Genomic DNA, 22,006 nt, shown 5'->3' with positions numbered 1-22,006 from the left:
ATGTCAGATATAGGTAAATGCTTTACATAACATCCCAATAAGTCCACTTGTTAATATAACCAAACAACATCAAGCTACAACCAAAAAGGTAGCTCTTAAGGTTATGAACATACTCTTAAGATTCATGGAAAACACCAATAGACAAAATCAATCAGTAGAGCACATCATTGAGCAAGTCCTGATTCAGTTGATGCCAGTTGGCAAAGTCAATGCACCCAAGAATTTAAGCAAATATTTCAATGTCCTGTACCTTTAGGGTATATAACCCATATGGATCAAGGGTCAGATTTGACCGTAATAAACATGGGGCCTGCCCTTTGTTCATGTGTGGTGTTCCATGTGACCATACTTAGGTTTCTGACTACTGACTCAAATAACATGTCAGTAAAGTCTTTAATAAATCATTTGTATCAATACAATTATTTCCATTATTAGTTGCAAAAACACCTAAACATCTATTTTAAATTTATTTAAGCAATTATCTTGTGTACTATATTTCTGCAGTGAACTTGTTTGTGATAGTATGAGAGTGCACAATAATATGATCTCGGGATCAAACCCTCAGGCCTGCTTTGGCTAACTGAAAATTAAACCTGCTGCACTAGCCCTCCCACTAAATGTTACCTTTATACTATAGCAAAGCCTTATATTTTTACTAGTTTAGTTCTCCCATTTACTTTGTGGAATATTTCACTCTAATAAGCATTATAAACCAGTCAGTATTCTACCCCTTACTTGCATTATACTATTTGTCAGCCAATGTCCTGTAATGTAATTCAAAGATAGACTAGATCATAGTCAGCATGCATCATTATTAACAATTTCACCATCTAGTAAAGGGTCTATACCATTATTAAGATTCCTTTAGTTCCTTATAAACTTTTTTTAAAACCTCCTTTTTGTTCTTCATTCTTCCAGTCATAGATTTTTTTTTTTCCTGATGTCTTGTGCTTCCCTTATCAATTTTCTGCAGCTCATAACTTCTGGTTTATGTTGATTGCTCTGTATTTCCCCTTTTACCATTTATGTATTGTAATTTCTGCCTTCATTTCACCACTGAACCAGGATGGGCTTTTAGCCAACATTGCTTCTCTCTGGATCGTGCAAATGTGGCTTTTTTGCCATTTAATAAATACTTCCGATTTTCATTCATATTGTTCTGAGTATTTTTTTCTGCCCTATCAATTTTGCTCATAGTTTTCCTCAGCCTTGGGAAATGAGCTTTTGTAGCACTAAATATAGATAGATAGTTGGGATTGTCCTCTATTTGCTAATACTGAATGTAATCTGCTTATGATCATTGGTCCCAAGACAACCACCAACTTCCTGTCCCGTAATTAATTATCTTTATCAATCATAATGAGGTCCAAACGTTACTTTTTTGGGTGCAATACCTTTTTGTGCTAGAAAATTGTCATCTACCATTTTTAGAAACTCAAATGATGTTTTATTACTTTCAGCATACATCTTCCAACTTGAAGGTACCCATAATACCATATTTCTTTCCACACACTGACAGTGCTTAAGACGTGATTCATCCTGTTTTCTGGTTTGATTGGATGGTCTGTAACAGCCCCTCATGGGCTTTGTTTGTTAGCACCTGGGTCTATATGTATCCAAGATCCTGCACCTGAATGATCAATAATGCTAAACATGTAATGTCTTTAGTGTAGCATGTCACCCCCTCACACACACACCCTTTACCCTCTCTGTACTTCCTAAGCAGGTTATAACCAGGGATTTTAACATTCTGGCCATGAATTGTCCCACCAGGTTTCAGTAATGCCAATTATATCATTTCTTCTTATCTATAAGAGTTTCCGGTTCTTATTGCTTGTTACCCAGACTTCTGGCATTGGGTATGTAAGCACCTGAAAGATTTCTTCATTCTTTGTCACATCGGTTCAATTTGTTTGTGACACACTGAATTTATCACCTGTGACTCCTTAGCACCTTCCCCTTATGTTAAGTATCAGGGGGGTAGCCGTGTTTGTCGCTTCTTACAGATCCAGACGAAGAGTCCTGTGGCACCTTATAAACTAACAGACGTATTGGAGTATGAGCTTTCGTGGGTCTGACGAAGTGGGTATTCTCCCACGAAAACTTATGCTCCAATACGTCTGTTAGTCTGTAAGGTGCCCCAGGACTCTGTCACTTTCCCCTTATGTTATGTTACCTAGCTGCTCTAGCTAGTCTTTAGGCAAGCAAGTTTATGGAAAAATAGATCCTGTCATACTAACAGGATATCTTTTATGATGAAATTACCAGTTTGGCTGATAAAGGTAATAGTGTTGATGTAATATGCTTAGGCTGCCGTATAGCATTTGACTTGGTACTATACAATATTTTGATTAAAAAACATAAAATTAATATTTTACATATTACATGGATTAAAAACTTGGCTAACTGCCAGCTCTTAAAATACAATTGTAAATGGAGAATTGTCATCAAGCAGCTGTGTTTCATAGGGGATCCTGCACACGTTGGTTCTAGGCCCTACGCTATTTGACATTTTTATCAATAATCTGGTGTCATGGAGCCAGAGGATTGGTGTTTTGAAACTGTCTTTAGGAGGACCCCCTTCAGTGTGCCAGACCCCTTAGGCATCTCATTCTTCTTCCAGGGTAAGCCATGGGGCTTCACTGCCTCCTTAGATTAGACCTTTGGGCCTTCAGCCCCACTGCTTCACAATGTGAGCTCCGTTCAGTGAGTCCAGCTGAGACAGACCCTGCTGGAGACTTGTACACTCCTCCGGGATTAATACACCTCACCAAGCATTTGCAGCGAGGCTCACACAGCATTGTCAAAACAGCAGGGTTTTTTCATTAACTGGAACACAGCACAGGAAGTCCTTAGGTAGCCCAGAGGAATGAAGGTAAAGAATAGTCCATTCTGGTCAACCCAGAGCCCAGCCAAGCTGTAGTGAACCCTTTCAATCTAACCTCCTTCCTCACACTCCAGGGAGACCCCTATCTCCTTCCAGCCCCCAATTCTGATCCCCCACCTCACACCTTCCCAGTCTTTTGTTCTCCAGAGGGGGAGTGTTGCTCAGCCTCCCTGGTGAGAAATGGGGAGATCCAAATCCCTTGGGGTCCGTGGTTGCTAGGTGTCAGTGTCTGGTCAATTAGCTTTGCCATTGTCTTTTCAAATGTTCCATTAATATGGGGACCTATCCCCGGACAGAGGACACCCATGAAAGCTTATGCTCAAATAAATTTGTTAGTCTCCAGGGCGCCACAAGGACTCCTGTTCTTTTTGCGGATACAGACTAACACGGCTGCTACTCTGAAACCTGTTAAATATGTCTCAAATGATAGCAAATAGGAAAGTATTGCTGCAAATACATTAGGGCACAGGAAACACTACACTGAAGTTTGTCTAGTTTAACCAAACCTAGGAAAAATAGAACTTATCTGACACCGGCTGTGTCTCCTTCTAATGGGAGTTGTACATTGTGTGACCTGGATGTTAAGCAGATTGCAAGACAGGAACAATGTATTAGAATGTTAGGTTCCCCCAGAGAAGCAACAGATAGCTCAGTGGTTTGAGCATTGGCTTGCTAAACCCAGGGTTGGGTGTTCAATCCTTGAGGGGGCCATTTAGGGAGTTGGAGCAAAAATCTGTCAGGGATTGGTCCTGCTTTGAGCAGGGGGTTGGAGTAGATGAGCTCCTGAGGTCCCTTCCGACCCTGATATTCTATGAAGGAAGCAGCAGGGACATAAGAATGGCCAAAGGTCCATCTAGCCCAATATCCTGTCTACCGACAGTAGCCTATGCCAGGTGCCCCAGAGGGAGTGAACCTAAGATGTAATGATCAAGTGATCTCTCTCCTGCCATCCATCTCCACCCTCTGCAAACAGAGGCTAGGGACACCATTCCTTACCCATCCTGGCTAATAGCCATTAATGGACTTAACCTCTGTGAATTTATCCAGTTTTAAACCCTGTTATAGTCCTAGCCTTCACAGCCTCCTCAGGCAAGGAGTTCCTCACGTTGACTATGCGCTGTGTGAAGAGCTTCCTTTTATTTGTTTCAAACCTGCTAACCATTACTTTCATTTGGTGGCCCCTAGTTCTTATATTATGGGAACAAGTAAATAACTTTTCCTTATTCACTTTCTCCACATCACTCATGATTTTATATACCTCTATCATATCCCCCCTTAGTCTCCTCTTTTCCAAGCATATCATGTTTAACAGGCCTTTTTCCTGAGCATTATTAGACATGTACATAAACTTTATTAAATTAGTTCAGGAGCCGATTTGTGCAATACTATATTTTTAAATGCACGAGTCAGACAACGCTAAAGTGAAAGTTCGTGCAGGAGCAGTAACCTAGCCACACTGCAGAAGTTTAGATCTAGCTCAGCCTTCCTGTACATTCAGAGTCCAGACTGTTAATAAGAGATAAGTACAGTTTGTGTTGTGCCTTTCCACTTACTTAGCACCAATTTGAGTCATCATGTCTCATTGTCATTTCAAGAATCAAATTCCATCTGTTTCCTCCAACAGTAAAATTGAAGGAGGGTCTCAATAGCAAACGCCTCCTGCTGCCATCTCCAGAAAGTAAACAAACAGCTTTCCTGGTGCCAAGGCCACACGGCATGATGGGTGCATGGGCCTGGCCTGCAGAATGTGAGCACTGCCCGGGCCAAGAGCAGCGAGTGGGAGCTGTGGCTGCTTTGCATTGGTATAGGGTCCCTCCAGAAGAACTTAGAAGGGAGTGTTTTTCTGATGGACTGTCAGGTCAAAATTACATGGCAAGGATTCAGGGTTTGAGGATAGGCCAGTCCTGTTTGTTACCCTAATGTGAATCTGGAGCAACTCCATGGACTTCTTTGGCATGATACAGGATTTACACCATGCACGTGAGCAGGGTCTGTGCTGTTGAGGAGAATCTGAAGAAATGGTTTTTCACCTTTTCAAAATAGCTCTAATATTTTCATCTTAAAGTGCCCATAAGATTCTCCCCCAATGGAGTACAAACGGGTGGTTATGTTTTCTCTGTTCTAACTCCCATAGGGCTGGCACACATGACCCCACCTTCTCCATCTAATAAGAGACTCCAAAGTGCACCCCTTCTGTACAAGGCAGCCAAAGGTGCAAGCTGCATTCCTGCCCAGTCCTCTCTGAGTGCAGTAGGATGAGTGCCCTCATGGGTTGGGTGCTGAGATGCCAGAGAGGAGTGTAGTATAAAAACCTAGGTTCAGTCACTCAGAGATTACAGTTTCTGTGGTGCAGTTTCTGTGGGGGCCTTTGATTGCAGCAGCAAATAGGCTGAGACATCTGGGCTCAGGAGTAGATTCTGCTCTGAATGTGACTTTTCCAGTGTTTGGCTTTCTGAGCACGCAAGAGAATGAGCTGGAGTCTGTGCAGTTTGGGATTCGTTTGTAAACTAATGGCTTTACCTGTCCCCTTGTGTGTGTTTGCAGATGGGTCGTGCATGGCTGTGGTTGGAGTCCAATAGAGAGTCTCCCATTGAGTCTGTGAAGAGCAGTGGCTGCCTGTCTCTCAGCAGCTCCTGGGACTCCAGCCTGGAGCTGGAGGTGGGGAGCTGGAGGATGACTGAAGAGCCTGCTGTGGAGGAACAAGAGGAAAGCAGTCAAGAAGAAGAGGATCGCAGGCTGGAATCCAGGGAACCTCTGGTATGGGAGGATGGCAGTGAAGAGCTCCAGGAAGAGGCAGGACAGTGTGAACAAGACAGTCTTCTGCAGTTCCTCTTGGAGGTAGGGCTGCTGCAGTGGGTAGCAGGAGAAGAGCCTGCTTGACCCATCCCTCTAGAACAATGCCTTGGAAACACTGATGCTCTGAGCATCTCTGCCATGTATAACTGTTAGTGTGGAGCAACAGAGACCCCTAGAGCCCTGTTAGATGAATGATTGTATTCTCAAAGGAAAGTCCAAGTCTTTGCCATATTTAAAGAGGGCACGGTGGCTGGCTGGTTGTCTTGCCTATGGGTCTCCTGATCCTGATTTAGAGCTGACCATTTAAAAGGCGATGGGCTGATGCTCTTTTAATAAGGCTCTTGACTTAGACACTATGCTTTATTAGAAGTCCCTGAAGGTGAAAAAGCGGCTGAAATGGAGGAGCCCTATGGGGTTCGTGCTGCTGATCCCTCCCTCCTCCTAATCACTCGTGCTCTCGTAGTTTGAAGTTGGTAATAAATTGCTCTGTGTTACAGGTGACCCACCTCATGGAACCCCTCTGCATTAGTGGCACAGACTCTGGACAGAATCACTGGGCTTTCTGTGGCTCTGGGCAGCAAGAGGAAAGGGAAGTCCTAAGCTTCAAGGAAGAAGTGGCGGGACCACTAGTCCCAAGAGAGGAGGAAAAGCAGCTGCAGCTCCTGATAGAAGAGGCTGGGGAACTGCACGTCCCAGGAAGGGAGGTGGGGGAGGAGTGGGTACCACAGGTCTCGCGAGAGCTGCATGTCCTGGGCTGGGAGGCTGGAGAAGCTGAGGAACAGCAGATTCTAGGAGAGGAGACAGGAAAGCCCCAGGTCCCAGGAGGGAAGGAAGGGGATTCAAGAGAGCAGAGGGAGCTGCAGTTTCCAGTGGAGAATGCAGGAGAACTGGAGGAGGAAGAGAAGAACAGGAAGCTGCTTCTGGATGAGACTTCCTCAGACATGAGTGCATTGGAGGAGGCGCTCCCAGGCAGTGTGAAGGTAAATGTATGAAAGCACCTACTCTTGTTATTAAGTCTTTGGACTGGGATTCTAGAGACCTGGGTTCCTTTCAGATTGCCGGAGATCACACAAGTCACTGAATCTCTCTGGGTCTCAGTTCAACATCTGTAAAATGGGGATAATGATCCTTACTTTGTCTTCTGTATTCGATTCTTTGTCTCCTGTGTGTCCATGCAGGGCTCAGGCCAGACCATCTCAGTTTCACACCTCTAGGTGTTACCGTAATAAAAGATGATAATGCTGGGTAGGACAGTGCCCTTGCTATCTGTGGCCAAATTCTGCTTTGCCATGTCACAGAGTCAGATACGAGAGATGAAAAATGCCTTTGCGGGTCCACCTGCTTCTCCTGTACAGTCAGGTCAAGGGTGTCCTGGCGATGTAACTCTAGGACTCGGTCCAGTTTCCAAAGTCCCATCTGATGGAGCAGCCCTCCATCTCCCTGGGGAGCCTGTTCCACAGCCTCAAATCTCACCCTCTGGCACTTTCCAAGGTGCTCTGTTCTAAGTCAGTCCACCACTCCTAGTTAGCACCCTAAGTAACACTTCTCTCTGATCTATATGGACAGTGGGCTAGATGGATCTTGGGTTTGATCCAATATGGCGATTCCTGTGATCCTAGGTGAGCTTGTAGTTGGCCTTTGGTTAGCTTCTCTGTGAGCTTGCTCAGGAACCGAAGGTTTGGTGTGGATCCTGATCCTGGTAGTTGGCTAGAACTCATGTATCCAGGATGAGATTCTTCAGTATTGGTTGGACTATTGCAAGTTTGAAAGAGGAAGGAAAGATTCCTTCCCTGAATTTGGTATTGGCTCTTTTGGTCAGGAGTGGCCCATGACTCTCTTCCAACAGCCAGGAAAGTTTTGGCTCAGATTCACACATCTTGAGTCTAGATTCTTTTATGGTGTTCAGAACTTCCTGAGGTGTGACCGCCCTGACTCTGGGAGTGCAAGCGGCTCTGTAGAGGAGAGGGCCCATGCATTTTGAGAAGCCTTCCTGTCTGTGCACGATCAGGTCAGCAAAGTTCAGGGTTCCGTTGTTGGCTGCAGGCCAGTGACCTCACTGTTCTCTGACTAATCAGGATCAGATCTGTTTCCTGGTGGGCTCTTTTAGTAGCTTCTTGATCACTAGTTATGCTACAGCCCCCTTGGCCTGCTGTCCCTCCTTGCCAAGGTACCGGTACCTGTTTCCTTGTTGACCACGTGTCTGCTGCCTCCCTTTCAGTACCAGCATGGCCTTTCTTGGTGACTGAAGCGGTTATCTAAGCCCCCAACCTTTTCCTCCAGAGCAGGAACCAGCTCAAACCTGGGTCAAGAGACCACACAAACACCCTATGGCACAGTTTTCCCTCCATAGCCATTTTCTTTTTGCTACTGGTCAGGCCCCTTCCCTTGCTAAACTCTGTTAGCAACCAGTCATTCTGCTTCTTTTCTATCCCTGGACCTCCCCTGTACGCCACTCCTAGTTTCTGGACTGACCAGCGGAAGGTAACATCCATCTGGGCGTGATCACTCTCTGAGCTCTGGTAACACGAGGAAGGTGTGGTGAGGGGATATTGGCCACCAGGCTTCACTGGTCTGAAAGGCTGAAAGTGAGTGTCAGATGCACAGGGGGAGACTCACAGCTCAGCACAGCTCCTACAGGTTGGAGGCTCCCTTTCTGCCCACCCGCTAGAACAGCTTCCAGGAGACCATGAAGGCCCTGCCTTGAAGCTTGGCTGTAATAAGGGCACATGCAACAAGCCTGGCCCCTTACTGGGGGATTCCCGCTGGTCTGTCACTGAGGTACCCAGCCCTGCAGGCATTATTCCTCCTTTCTGTTTGTTCCCAGGCTGGTGTTCTGGAGCAGCCTAAAGACCATGCTCAGGGCGAGAGCCACTTGTTGGAGGAAGACAACGATCTCTTCCCACATTACGACAGCGCTAGCTGCAGCCCTTCTAGAGCGTCCCTGGTGGACTCCAGTCTCATGAGCCCAGCCTCCTCACAGTTGTGAGTAGTGCAGCCCTGGGTCTGGTAGGTGCTGCTGATGCTGTGGCCCCTTCGCTCCACCTGCATGTCTCCATGGGCCCAAGACAGAGTGCATGTACATGGAGGGGGTCATCTCAGGGAAGGTGAGCGAACCCCAGGGAAAGGGAAGGAGAGGGCCCTGGCTGCCTGGGTGGCGATAGAGCTTCTAACCTTTGGATGCTAGTCCTAATGCAGGTAAAGTGAAATTGGGGTGGGTGGGAACCAAATGTACAGGAAACCCCAGTGTTTCTTTCGGGGTTACCTGGCATGCTCTGCCAGGCACAAGAGTCCAGTCCCACTTCCAGGTGGAGATGTGCTGAGGCAGCCAAGCCAGCCCTGCCATGGGGAGGGTGGGAGAGTGTGTGTGACAGAGAGACTCTGTTACACACCGGAGAAGCTAGTTTGGCTTTCCAAAGAAAAGGATGCAGCAGAACATAAAATAAAATCTATCCCTCCAGGACAGGAACGAGAACAAAAGTCACCACAATAAAGCCCTTTGCTCCAGTGTGGTTTGTGGCTTCTTGCCCAGTCCTGGACCCAGCTTCCTGGCCTCTCCTCAGAGCTGCCCTGATTCAGCTCACTTCACCTTCTAGGATTGCTACCTATAACCCTGTGTCTTCTTGTGCCTCAAGTCCTGGCTGATCACCAGTTTGCTACACTGTGACTTAGTAGTGGTCTTAACTCTACTAACATTGCATACCGGACACCCACCAGTCAGAGCCATCACTGCCTCCTCTTATGGGGATATTCACACTGATTAGAGCGTCTCATTCTGCAGAGAGAAAGACAAAAGACTGGACTCCTTGTCCTGCTTCATTCATTTCACAGCCATTCCCACACTTAAAAGGAACAGGAGTACTTGTGGCACCTTAGAGACTAACAAATTTATTAGAGCATAAGCTTTCGTGGACTACAGCCCACTTCTTCGGATGCACGAAAGCTTATGCTCTAATAAATTTGTTAGTCTCTAAGGTGCCACAAGTACTCCTGTTCTTTTTGCGGATACAGACTAACACGGCTGCTACTCTGATTCCCACACTTGTAGCACAAGGACCCAGAGACCCTTAATGTGACAGGCCGCCATCTCATAGACTCCCACGTGAGTTCTGTGCACTTGGGGAGCAGGAGGCTAGGTATGATGTAGGCCGTGGGATGGAACATGGGAACTGGAGGGCTGCAGCAGGGACAAGGCCTAGATCCACAAAGGGACTTAGACATTGCAACAACTAATGTTTAGGTGCCTAGAATAACATTGGAACCCACAAAGCCTGGATTGGGTGCCGAGGGTCCCTATACAATGAGGAGCCTAAGAATGGGATTGTAGCGATGCGGGACTCACCCCTGTGGCGCCTCCTGCTGGTTGTCTCTGGGAATTAGCGCGTCCAGCCTCCGGAGCGCCCTCTGCAGGCTGGTGTCCTGCTGCCACTTGGCCCCCGTGTCCCTCCCAGACCCGGTGCCCTGTTATCTGGGGTGCTGCCCCTTGGCAGTAACCCCTTTGTCTCAGGGTCTCCCCTCCCAGGGGAACCCCCACCCCTTATCCCCACCTCGCCTCAGTATAAGGCTACTGCCAGTCATTGTCTAGCCCGGGCCCCCTGGGGCAGACTGCAGTATCAGCCTACTCATCACTGGCAAGGTTGGATTTGGACCTGCTGCCTTTGCCTACCCCTGGGCTGCCCTCTGCAACCCCCAGGCTGGAGCCTCCCCAGCTCCTCAGCTTGTCCCCAGCCCTGCTCCACTTTGGTACTCTGCTCAGGTCCATCTTCCTCTACAGCTAGAGAGAGACTCTTGAGCTCCTGGCTCCCAGCCTCTTATATAGGGCCAGCTGAGGTCTGATTGGGGCGTGGCCCAGCTGCTTCCCTAATCAGCCTATTAGCTGTTTTCCCTGCCACAGCCCTCCCCAGGGCTACTTTTAACCCCTCCCGGGCAGGAGCGGGTGATTACCCCGCTACCGGATCCACAGAACATCAGCACACTATGCAGGCACCACCTAAACTGGCCAATGGGAGAGGCTGAGGAGGGGGAAGTATCCTAAGCCCCGCCCCTCTCACAGCATTCAGTTCCTAAATCCAGGGTGTTGGGAGGCACTTGTCTCTGCTTGCGATCCACAGCCAGGAGCCCTCTCCTGGAGTCAGTGGCTTAGACCTTCCTTATAGGGTCAGAGATTCCAAGGCCACAAGGCCCCACTGTGATAATCTAGTCTGACCTGCTGCATAGCGCCATGACAAATTAACGAGAGAACTTCCTAAAATACTTCCTAGAGCAGATCCAACAAAACCTCTAATCTCAGGGTACTCCCTGGGATGTGGGAAACCCCTGTTCTGTCCCCACTCTAAAGAGTGAAGAGGGATTCCCTCATCAGATAGGGGCCCTTACCCCTGGACTACAGAGTCATGCTCACTTGTGCTCTGACTTCATTCATATTGAATTCATTAATAAAAAGTGTAATGGCCTCAACAGAGAGATTGAGAGACTCCTACCTTGGGCTCTTCGACAGGCCAGTGGTGAGGGGCTTTACCTGAAAGCAAAGCCCTTTGCTTCACCAAGTAGAAAGGGGCACTGAAACTGGGTCTCCCACCTCCAAGGTGCGTACCTTAGCCACTAAGCTAAAGGCCATAAGAGAGGCTATTACCCTCTCCCTCCTGGCCATGATGTGCAGGGCAGCCATGCTCTGAGCATGCCTGCCAGCCTGGGCCCTGCAGGCAAGCTAAACAGAGGAGTGCCTGTTTCCATCCATTTGAGGATTTCATTGAGGCTTAAACATGAGATGGGCCTCCAGACACCTGCCTGAGGCAGCAGAGCTCATCCCCAGAGGCAGAAACTTCAGTCCTGAGGGAACTTTTACAACCTGGTGAGTTTAGGCGCCTAGAGGGTTAGATAGCAGCTGAGCAGGAGTTGTGTGGATCACAGCAGTGCCGAAAGTCCCTTTGTGGATCTGAGCAAAAGAGACCTTCCACCACCAGACCGAGAGAGAGACCTGGTCCCACGGCTCCAGCAGGAGCTCAGTGACTTCTCCCCAGGTTTTGTGCCTTTAGTAAACTCTACACATGGCATCACATGGTGCTTTGGTGGCTCTGCCATCACTGAGCCATTACCAAAGACCTGTTCTAGCCTGAGAGTTGTGGGTCCAATGGCAGCTGTTGCGACTGAGCTGAACCCCAAAATGAGAGTCTCTGGAGGGACCCAAACAAAGTGGCTTGGGAAATACTTCCCCATAGATCCGTGATGGGGAGACTTGCCCTGTAGCTACCTGGAAGGTGTTTTGTTTAGACCACAAGCTAAAGAGCAGTAACCTTCCCTCCTCCTGAGTGTCCTGGAGGCCAGCAGTGGCAGTACATCCATCCCCCTGCTCCTTATCTGGCATGATGAGTTGATAACCTCTCCTCTGTGCAGGGTGCCACTCAGCTGTGCTAACCCACTGCGACATTTGCTTTTCAAAAAGACACTGCTGTCCATCTGGAAGATGATAGCCAGCCACAGGTGTGTATCTCTGGGGGACAGCTCGTAATTATCTGGGGGAAGTTCTCTGGGCTGTGTTATACAGGGGGTCAGACTAGAAGGTCACAATGGTCCCTTCTGGCCTTGGACTTTTTGAATCTGTGAACTGAGGGGAACCACCAGAGCTGAGGTGTGGGAAGCAGGACTGAAGTGTCAGGGGGCTGGGGGCTGAGGGCAGTGGCAGAGCTGGGGGAAGTGGGAGAGAAGTCCAGGGCTAGAATAGCAGAGGGGCTGCAGATTGGGATTGAGGGGCAGCAGCAGCAGAGCTGGGAGTGAAACTTGCATGGCCCCTGTCCACACTGTCCCTAACTCTAGCCCCAGGGCCCTTCCATGAGGGCAAGAGTAAAATGGGTCATTTCTCGCTGGGTTCACCCACACCAGTCTCTGTAGCAGGAATGAATGAGTTCAGATTCCTACCTTAGTGACCACCAACAGTGGACTCCGAGGTTTCCTGCCATCCTTCCCGTATTTCCCTTGGGGATTGCTAGTCACTGGCCCCACATCAGCCTTCATGGGTGCCAGGGAAGAGGAATAGTGGGCCTGCTGCCCCCTCTTCAAGAGTCACGTGAACAGTGGAGGACAAACCTGATTCTCTCCTGTCTCTTTGGGCTTGTCCCTCTAGGTACTGTGGCCCATTCCTGAAGCCAGTGTCAGACAAGCAGGCTCCTGGGTACAAGGATGTGGTGAGAAGGTAGGAAGGCTGCTCTAAAGCATTTTCATCTGCTTCCTCCACCTTCCGAGAGCCCCAGCATGTAGAGAGGAAAAAGCTATGGGGCAACTTTGTGTCATCTATCCCATGCTCGTCACCATGATATCTGCCTCCCATCAGAGACCAGGGTGGGAAGGTTCCCTACAGTGTCTTCTCCAAGGCTTAGTCCAAAGCGGTGGGACTCCCATCCTGCCCCAGCTCTCCCAAGGAGACTCTCCCTGAATAGGCCTCACTCTCCAGAAACTTTTTCTTATGTACAGCCTCCATTTTGCCTTTCAGCATCCATGTTCCTTTTTGAAATGTCGCACCTTTGGCCCACCTAAAATACTCCCACTTCCTCCTGCGGGTTTACACCCTTCAAATACTTTGAAGCTGTTATCATGTTCTTAGCCCCATCCCCCGCTGTGGCCTCCCGGAACCAGCAGGCAAGGTGGCAGGTGGGGGAAGATAAAGGGAAACACACACACCCCTTGTAGCCAACAGGCCAGTAGTGATAGCTCTCACCTGCACTATAGGGTCCAGGATTCAAGTCACAGCTCCAAATCAGGCAGCATGGGGATTCAAGCCTGGATCTCCCACATCCCAGGGGAGCACCCTAACTGCTGGGCTACTCACTGTTTGGGGGTGGGTCTCCCAATCTCTCCTGCTTGCAATGTTCTAATTTGTATGGCTAATTTCTTGGCACACGGATTTGAACCTACCTCTCCCACATTCCAGGTGAGGGCCTAACCTCTGAGCTCTTGGGATACCTGTACCAGCCAACGTGCCCAAAAAAATCTTACCCCAGCGGCCTTTTGTGTAGGGTAGGCATATTCAAAGCACACCTACCACATTGAGATAGGTAGGGGAGTGCCTTGCTGGAGAATCCTGCTGGGGCTTAGGTGTGTGCTAGAGGGCCAAGGAGCTTGGTAGTGTCAGGATCTACATCCCCACCAGCAGAAACTTAGGTGCCTACCGGGTTAGTCAGCAGCAGAGCAGTGGTTCTTTGAGTAGTGTCCTAATGAGTGCTCCACTTCAGGCGCGCATGTGCCTCTCGAGCCCTTGATGGATTTTGGGTAGCAGGTAGAATACCCCTGTTCGGGGCTCTAGGGCTGTGTCAGTGCAGATTTGTTCCTGTGCTTCTTTAGGGAGTTTTTTGAGCAGATGGTGTAGTTTCTTTTGGTAATCCTCAGTGGGGTCAGAGGGTAATGGCTAAAGTTATGGGCAAGTGATGCTGCTTTTCCACAACAGACTGAACGTCTACATAGAGTGTTTCCATCGACGTGCACGACGTGCTTTTCCACAATTTCAGCTTGTGCACGTCGACGGACGCACTCTATGTAGAAGTCCAGTCTGTTGTGCAGAACACAACTCCATCCACAGCCTCAGAAACAACTCTGACATCATAATAAAAAAGGCTGACAAAGGAGGTGCTCTTGTCATCATGAATAGGTCGGAATACGAACAAGAGGCTGCTAGACAACTCTCTGGCACCACATTCTATAGGCCATTACCCTCTGACTCTCCTGCTACCCAAAATCCATAAACCTGGGAATCCTGGATGCCCCATCATCTCATCTATTGGCACCCTGACAGCAGGATTATCTGGCTATGTGGACTTTCTCCTCATGCCCTACGTTACCAGCACTCCCAGCTATCTTTGAGACACCACTGACTTCCTGAGGAAACTACAATCCTTTGGTGATCTTCCAGAAAACACCATCCTGGCCACTATGGATGTAGAAGCCCCCTACACCAACATTCCACACAAAGATAGACTACAAGCCGTCAGGAACAGTATCCCCGATATTGTCATGGCAAACCTGGTGGCTGAACTTTGTGACTTTGTCCTCACCCACAACTATTTCACATTTGGGGAAGGGGGCCCTTGAGGAATTCCACCAAGATTTCAACGATTTCCACCCTACCATCAACCTCAGTCTGGACCAGTCCACACAAGAGGTCCACTTCCTAGACACTACAATGCTAATAAGCGATGGTCACATAAACACCACCCTATACTGGAAACCTACTGACCGCTATACTTACCTACATGCCTCCAGCTTTCATCCAGACCACATCACACGATCCATTGTCTACAGACAAGCTCTAAGATACAACCGCATTTGCTCCGATCCCTCAGACAGAGACAAACACATACAGAATCTCTATCAAGCATTTTTAAAACTGCAGTACCCACCTGGTGAAGTGAAGAAACAGATTGACAGAGCCAGAAGGGTACTGAGAAGTCACCTACTACAAGACAGGCCCAACAAAGAAAGTAACAGAATGCCACTAGCCGTCACCTACAGCCCCCAACTGAAACCTCTCCAGGACATCATCAAGGATCTACAACCTATCCTGAAAGACGATCCCTCACACTCACAGACCTTGGGAGACAGGCCAGTCCTCGCCTACAGACAGCCCCCCAACCTGAAGCAAATACTCACCAGCAACTACACACCACACAACAAAAACACCAACCCTGGAACCAAACCCTGCACAAAGCCCGTTGCCAACTCTGTCCACATATCTATTCAAGGGACACCATCATAGGACCATCAGCCACAACATCCGGGGCTCGTTCACCGGCACATCTACCAATGTGATATATGCCATCATGTGCCAGCAATGCCCCTCTGCCATGTACATTGGCCAAACCGGACAGTCCCTACGTAAAAGAATAAATGGACACAAATCTGACATCAGGAATCATAACATTAAAAAAACAGTAGGAGAACACTTCAATCTCTCTGGTCACTCAATAACAGACCTAAAAGTGGCAATTCTTCAACAACAAACATTGAAAAACAGACTCCAATGTGAAACTGCAGAACTGGAATTAATTTGCAAACTGGATACCATCAGATTAGGCCTGAATAAAGACTGGGAGTGGTTGGGTCATTACAAAACCTAAACTTAATTTCCCCATTACTAATTTCTCCCTATTGTTAGTCACACCTTCTTGTCAACTGTCTGTAATGGGCCACTCTCTTATCACTTCAAAAGTTATTTTTCCTCCCTTGGTATCCTGCTGTTAATTGATTTATCTCGTTAGACTGACCTCACACTTGATAAAGCAACCCCCATCCTTTTGTTGCCAGCACAGAGGGCCCGAGGGGGACAACAGGGGGGTTCGTTGCCCGGTGTGCTTCACGCCAATGAACACACCAGGGTGGAGAAGCAGACAAAGTTTATTCAAGAGCTCTGAATAGGCACTAGGAGACCAGCATGTTTCAAATCAAGCGCCCTGATACAAGCAGTTTTTCCCGTTTTATTCTTTTCTTCCTCTCCCCCCCTTCCTCCCTCTGTAGCAGTTACATTAAACAACCTTGGCTGTGTAGCTTGTTCGCAATGTTCCCTTCTGCAAGTTATTTTGTTCTTCAGCTAGAAGCATGTAGGTTTCCCTTATTACTACCGTTTTCCAGCTGCTGGCCTGTGAGGTTAATAAAGTTTAACATGGAGGGGCTTTGGTTCACTTTGGCCTAGAGTGGGGGGGGCTTCATCAACTCTCGTGGTCTTCCACCCCCCCGAGTTACCTAGGGTAATGCCTAGTGACACCAACACTTTCATGTATTTAAACCTGCTCCTGTATTTTTCACTTCATGCATATGATGAAATGGGCTCTAGGCCACGAAAGCTTATGCTCAGATAAATTTGTTAGTCTCTAAGGTGCCACAAGGACTCCTCGTTGTTAGAGCTTTAGCTGTCTGTTAGCAGATCGTTAATGTCTTCAGAGTTGTTAATTTTAGCTACCTTTTTGGAGCTTCCCTTTCTTTTCTTTATTCCTTTATCTTTGATTACAAAAAAACACAAAAATTTATTTTAGACTTCTTTTCTTCAACTCCCCTACTCGCTGTCCGGGGACCCCCCTGGACAGGGTATGCCTGGTTCACCAGGCTTTAAGAAGTGTCTCAGTTGCAAGGAATCTATCCCAGTGACTGACGGACACTCTCAGTGCATCTACTGTCTGGGAGAGAACCACATAAGTGTGGCATATGCCAACCACTGAAGCTCAGATCAAGAAAGGCTAGAGAAGTGAGACTTAAGCTTCTCCTAATGGAGGCAGCCCTTCAACCACTAAGCCTGGCTCCTTCATGGTTCCAGCATATAGAAGCATATTGCACTGAAGAGGTACAGGAAGTGTTATTACACAGCAGGAAAATGGCTACCCAGCATACTTACCTACAAAAGTGGATGAGATTTCGAATTTGGTGCCAGCCCATAGGAGTCACTCTGGATACAGCCACTCTACCTGTAATCCTAGACTATTTGCTGCATCTCAAGAAATCGGGACTCTATTCGCTCCCTGAAAGTACACTTAGCAGCAGTTGCGACCTTCCACCTGCAAGTAGCAGGGTACTCAATTTTCTCCCACCTGACGACAAAGAGGTTTCTCAAAGGGCTAGCGAATCTCTTTCCCCAACCCAGGCTTCCTACCTAACAATGGGATCTCAGTCTACTTTTAAAAGGACTATACCACCCTTTGAATCCATGGCCACTTGTTCTCTGACTCACCTTTTCATGAAGATGGTGTTCCTGATTGCCATCACCTCAGCAAGAAGGATTGGGGAGATAGTGGCTCTGAGGGCACATCCCCCCCTTCATAGTATTCTTCCCTGACAAAGTCACCCTCAGACCACATCTGAAGTTCCCCCCCAAAATGACTTGAGCATTTCACATAAACCAGCTCATTCACATTCCAATCATTTATCCCAAACTTCATCAGGATAACAGGGAAGCCATCCTCCATACACTTGACGTAAAGAGAGCCTTGGACTTCTATTTGGACAGGACAAAAACTTTTATAAAATCTCTGAGACTCTTCCTCTCTATCATGGACAGGTCTAAAGGCACATCAATTTCAGCTCAAAGTCTCTCCAAGTGGGTCTTGAACTGTATCAAACTCTGTTATCAGATTAATAATTTAGCACCTCCATCCACAGTCCACACACAAGCTACGAGACTGGTTTCCTCGTCCGTTGCCTTCTCCACGAGTATCCCTATATCCGAAATCTGCAGAGCAGCTACCTGGACATCTGCACATTCCTTTGCAGAACACTATGCCATCCTGGGGGACTCTGCTGCCGTCAGACGCCAGATACGGCCACTAGTGCTATTAGCTATAACAAACTCAACTCCGAAGCCCCAGCCTCCAGTGCGGGATACTGCTCGGGAGCCACCTACAGTGGAGCATCCATAGGGACACTACTTGAAGAAGAGGAAGTTACTCACATGGGAACACACATCTTGAAGAACCATCGCTGCTGCACAAGGTGAGTAACTTCTTCATATCTCAATCGTTGACCTTCCTGGAATCCAGAATGTCACAGCCAATATGATCAGCTGGCACTTCTCCCAGGACTTACAAATGGGAGCCGGACTCTCAAATTCCTCACAGCGTATTCAAGTCTGGATCCGTTTATGGCTGCACCCTACATTTGTACCTAAAGTGTTGTTGGATTTCGTCTTAACTAAGGGATTCGTCTACCAGTGTTTTCCCCAAACGACGTAAATCTCAGCATGAAACCTCTGTTCGTACTTAAGATACCAGACGGGCACTGGCCTTTTATCTAGAGAGGATCAAGCTATTTTGGAAATCACCTAGACTGACTCCAGCACAGAAAGACCAAGTGTTTCATCATCTTTACTCAGAGACTGTTGAGATGGCGCTCTGGGTGTGTGGTTGCTTGCTACAATGCAAGTGGTGCTCTGCCTCCTACCTGCCCAATCACAGGTAACTTCCATAGCTTTGCTCAAAAACACTCTGAGATATGCAGAGCTGCTACTGGGCTTCAGTGTATAGTGTGTCTAAACACTTGGTCCACAGCGTCAGCGCTGATGTGGCACTTGGTTCTCCTGTACTGCTTCAGCCTTGGACTCAATTCTGAAGCTCCCTCTTCCCTGTGGGGTACTGCTCAGGAAGCACCTGAAGTGGGGCACCCATAGGGACACTGCTCAGAGGAGAAGAAGAGGTTACTCACCCTGTACAGTAACGGTAGTTCTTTGAGATGTGTCCCCCTATGGGTGCTCCACTACACACCCTCCTTCTTCTCTTTTTTGGCCAGTTGGATAGAGAAGGAACTGGGGGCAGTTCACCCGTGCAGCCCTATAGTCCCTCGGTGTGCAGCACAAGGTTGTACAGAGTGCATGCGTGGGCCGACCATACACTGCTAATGGAAAAGCTCTGATCAAGGGTTTGCGAGGCTCCTGCACGCCTGAAGAGGTGCACCCATAGGGGGACACATCTCAAAGAACAACAATTACTGCACGGAGTGAGTGACCTCTTCTGTTGTGACACTCAGTGGTGCCTAGGTGTTGGACTTAGGCACCCAAAGTCGCTTTGTGAATCTAGCCTTTTGTCCATGACTTGTTTTGCCTCAGTGTATGGTTGCTCTTCTCTGTGCTCCCTCCAGTCTGTCTGGAGTTCTAGTAATGTGTGCCGAGCACTGACAGCAGTACGCCAAGTGCAGGCTCCAGGGCTGTATGGGGAGGGCCAGTTACAGCCTGATGCCGCCTAGAATCACACTGATGTTCTTGTATCGTCATATTGTGTTGTAAACTTGTCTCATTTGCGGTTCCCCTCTCCTTAGTCTCCCAATCACTCCCGTTTTGCAAGGTTCCTCTTGCCAGTGAGGAGCTGAGTTTCAGATCCTTTTTCCCCCAGATGGATTAAGTACATTTTTTAAAGATGAAGCTTATTCTATTTCTGACCTGCGTTTCTAATCATGGTCATCCTCTTCCACCTCCCGCTTCACCCATCAATTCGGTAATGATTTCAAAAGAAAGTAAATAAGATTTAGTCCTTATAACATGCCCCCTCACCACCACGGCTTTTTCCCCTGGCATCATTAGATTCTTGTTCTTTATAGATATTTTTCTTAACATGTGCCATTTTTAATCACAAGGGAATTGGGGTTGATTTGACAGGTACTAATTACCAGGATCACGCCTCTTTCCTTTTCTGCTCAGTGTCACATTTGTTTTTTCAGAAATAATTGCTAGTGGCTTGGCAAGTTAATTAGCCATGTGATACGTATCACCCCAATCCACAGTTTCTTTCCAGCTTTCTTAAGCTCTTGACATTTTCCTCTTGAGAATTGGGCCCAAGAATTCCAGTGTTTGGGGTTGCAGGGAGACCTCCATCTCAGGGAGAGAGTGCCCACCCCCATCCAGACAAGGTTAGGGGAGTCCTTAGGTATGTACAGTTGAGTTTCATGCCTCCTTCCAGACCCATGGATTTAACCAACATAAAGAGGCGCCTGTCCAAGGGCCAGATCTGGACCACGGCCCAATTCCAGCGCGACCTCATGCTGATGTTCCAGAATGCAGTGATGTATAACAGCTCTGACCATCACGTGCACCGCATGGCTGTGGAGATGCAGCGAGACGTCCTGGAGCAGCTTCAGCTGCTGGGTGAGGCCCTCCTGTGCTCAGAGGAGAGGCTGGGCTTTGGGAGGAGGTAGAGAGATGGTCAGATGAGGGGCCTGTTTTGGGGGGTAATATCCTCCCCCAGCTCTGTTCCAAACCCTGTTCCCCTGCCCTGCACTAGCAACCATTTCTCACATTCCATGAGAATGGCAGCTATTGCGCCTTGGTGCCAGGAACTGGATTAAAAAAACTAAATGCAATTTCTAGATTCCTGGGGCCTCCTCTGCCCTGGAAAGGACATCCCCTTCCTTGGCTTGGGGTGGGGCCGGGCACACACACCCTGAGCTGGATGCCCCTTTCCTTGGCTGGGGTGGTGGTGATGTTCCCAGGGCAGTAAAGAAACATGCTGTCCCCAAAGAAAGGAGCTGTATAGCCCTTGGTCCCTTTAAGACCTGTGATGGGGTCTGTACCTCTGTCCCTAATTCATCGTTTAGCACGGTGGAGAAAAGGAGGGTGTATTGAAGATGTCCGTCTGCATAGTTGAAAGGATAATACTGAAATTGGCTGAGGTAGAGCTGTGCAGACTGTTTGTGAAATGCAGGCTCTGAGTAAGGTCATTTAAGCCTTTGAAAGGTGTCTGTTACAGTTCTTTGTTTCTACAATGTAATCCCTGTAATGAGGACATGAGGGGAAACAGCTACAAGGCCTTTAACAATCTGTTTAATCTGAGGTCTCACACACTAAACTGCCTTAATCATAATCATATGGCTATTGCACGATGTCACCACAGGGCAGAGTTAAGGCTGTTTAATGGTACATTTCCAGCCCTTAAATCCAAATGTGTTAAGTGTAATCTAAACTTGAATTTCCTGGGTTTGTAATGTTTGGTTTGGGGATCGTTACAACAGCTCTGTAAATGTTTGTACCCTTCCATCACGGATATGTATGCTTGCTTTTAACTGCATTTTTGACTTGGACTCTAGGTCAGCTTGTAAACAGGGCAAAGCCACCCTTTTCTCTGCTTTCATTTCCATGTTCTCTGCTTTTAATAAATCTCGTGTGTGAAGTTGTGGTAATCTCACACAGTTGTCCCCAGAAAGAACTCCTTAACTGCTACAGGGGGAAGTTTCTGGAACCCGCCCCCCAGGCTCAGTCCTGAGGTCCTATCCCAGCCAGCTACTGCCATGAAACGTCCCGGGAAGGGGGATCAGCTTTGCATCGCCTCAGGGCTTGTTCCCGGCCTTAGTCTGTCCTCCCTGCAGGGGCTGAGGAGCCAGAGAGACGGGGCTGGGGTGACAAGCTGGAGTCCAGACTTGATGCCTGAATTCTGGTGAAAAGCCTCGTCTGTGTCCAGGAGTTAGGGAATCTGGTCCCGGTCTAGATTCCCTCTCAGCCTGGGGCCCCTCCCTGCCCCCCACAACCACCGGGCCCGCCTGGGGCCCCTCCCTGCCCCCCACAACCACCGGGCCCGCCTGGGGCCCCTCCCTGCCCCCCACCGGGGTCACTTCCCTCAGCCTGGGGCCCCTCCCTGCCCCCCACCGGGGTCACTTCCCTCAGCCTGGGGCCCCTCCCTGCCCCCCACCGGGGTCACTTCCCTCAGCCTGGGGCCCCTCCCTGCCCCCACAACCACCGGGCCCGCCTGGGGCCCCTCCCTGCCCCCCACAACCACCGGGCCCGCCTGGTGCCCCTCCCTGCCCCCCACCGGGGCCACTTCCCTCAGCCTGGGGCCCCTCCCTGCCCCCCACCGGGGTCACTTCCCTCAGCCTGGG

The 22,006-nt window shown here is 48.6% G+C and overlaps 1 protein-coding gene across 1 annotated transcript; it reads left to right on the top strand.

Annotated features, from left to right (window-relative positions):
* Positions 1-5,444: 5,444 nt before the first annotated feature.
* Positions 5,445-21,318, top strand: LOC135973214 (bromodomain-containing protein 8-like). Its single transcript, XM_065555241.1, has 6 exons — positions 5,445-5,725; positions 6,181-6,663; positions 8,508-8,665; positions 12,074-12,160; positions 12,801-12,869; positions 20,098-21,318. Exons 1-6 carry the CDS (start codon positions 5,561-5,563, stop codon positions 20,330-20,332), a joined length of 1,197 nt encoding a protein of 398 aa, XP_065411313.1. The 5' UTR covers positions 5,445-5,560; the 3' UTR covers positions 20,333-21,318.
* The last annotated feature ends 688 nt before the right edge of the window (positions 21,319-22,006 follow it).

Source organism: Chrysemys picta, chromosome 8, assembly GCF_011386835.1.
Source record: "Chrysemys picta bellii isolate R12L10 chromosome 8, ASM1138683v2, whole genome shotgun sequence".
NCBI lineage: Eukaryota > Metazoa > Chordata > Testudines > Emydidae > Chrysemys > Chrysemys picta.
This window is presented reverse-complemented; position numbering and strand designations above follow the sequence as displayed.

Bases quoted from the DNA above. Each gene is read 5' to 3' on its own strand.
- LOC135973214 (XM_065555241.1), top strand. From the start codon at position 5,561: ATGACTGAAGAGCCTGCTGTGGAGGAACAAGAGGAAAGCAGTCAAGAA. The intron at 8,666-12,073 runs GTGAGTAGTGCA...TCCTCTGTGCAG, and splicing joins AGCCCAGCCTCCTCACAGTT to GGTGCCACTCAGCTGTGCTA. The intron at 12,870-20,097 runs GTAGGAAGGCTG...GCCTCCTTCCAG, and splicing joins TACAAGGATGTGGTGAGAAG to ACCCATGGATTTAACCAACA.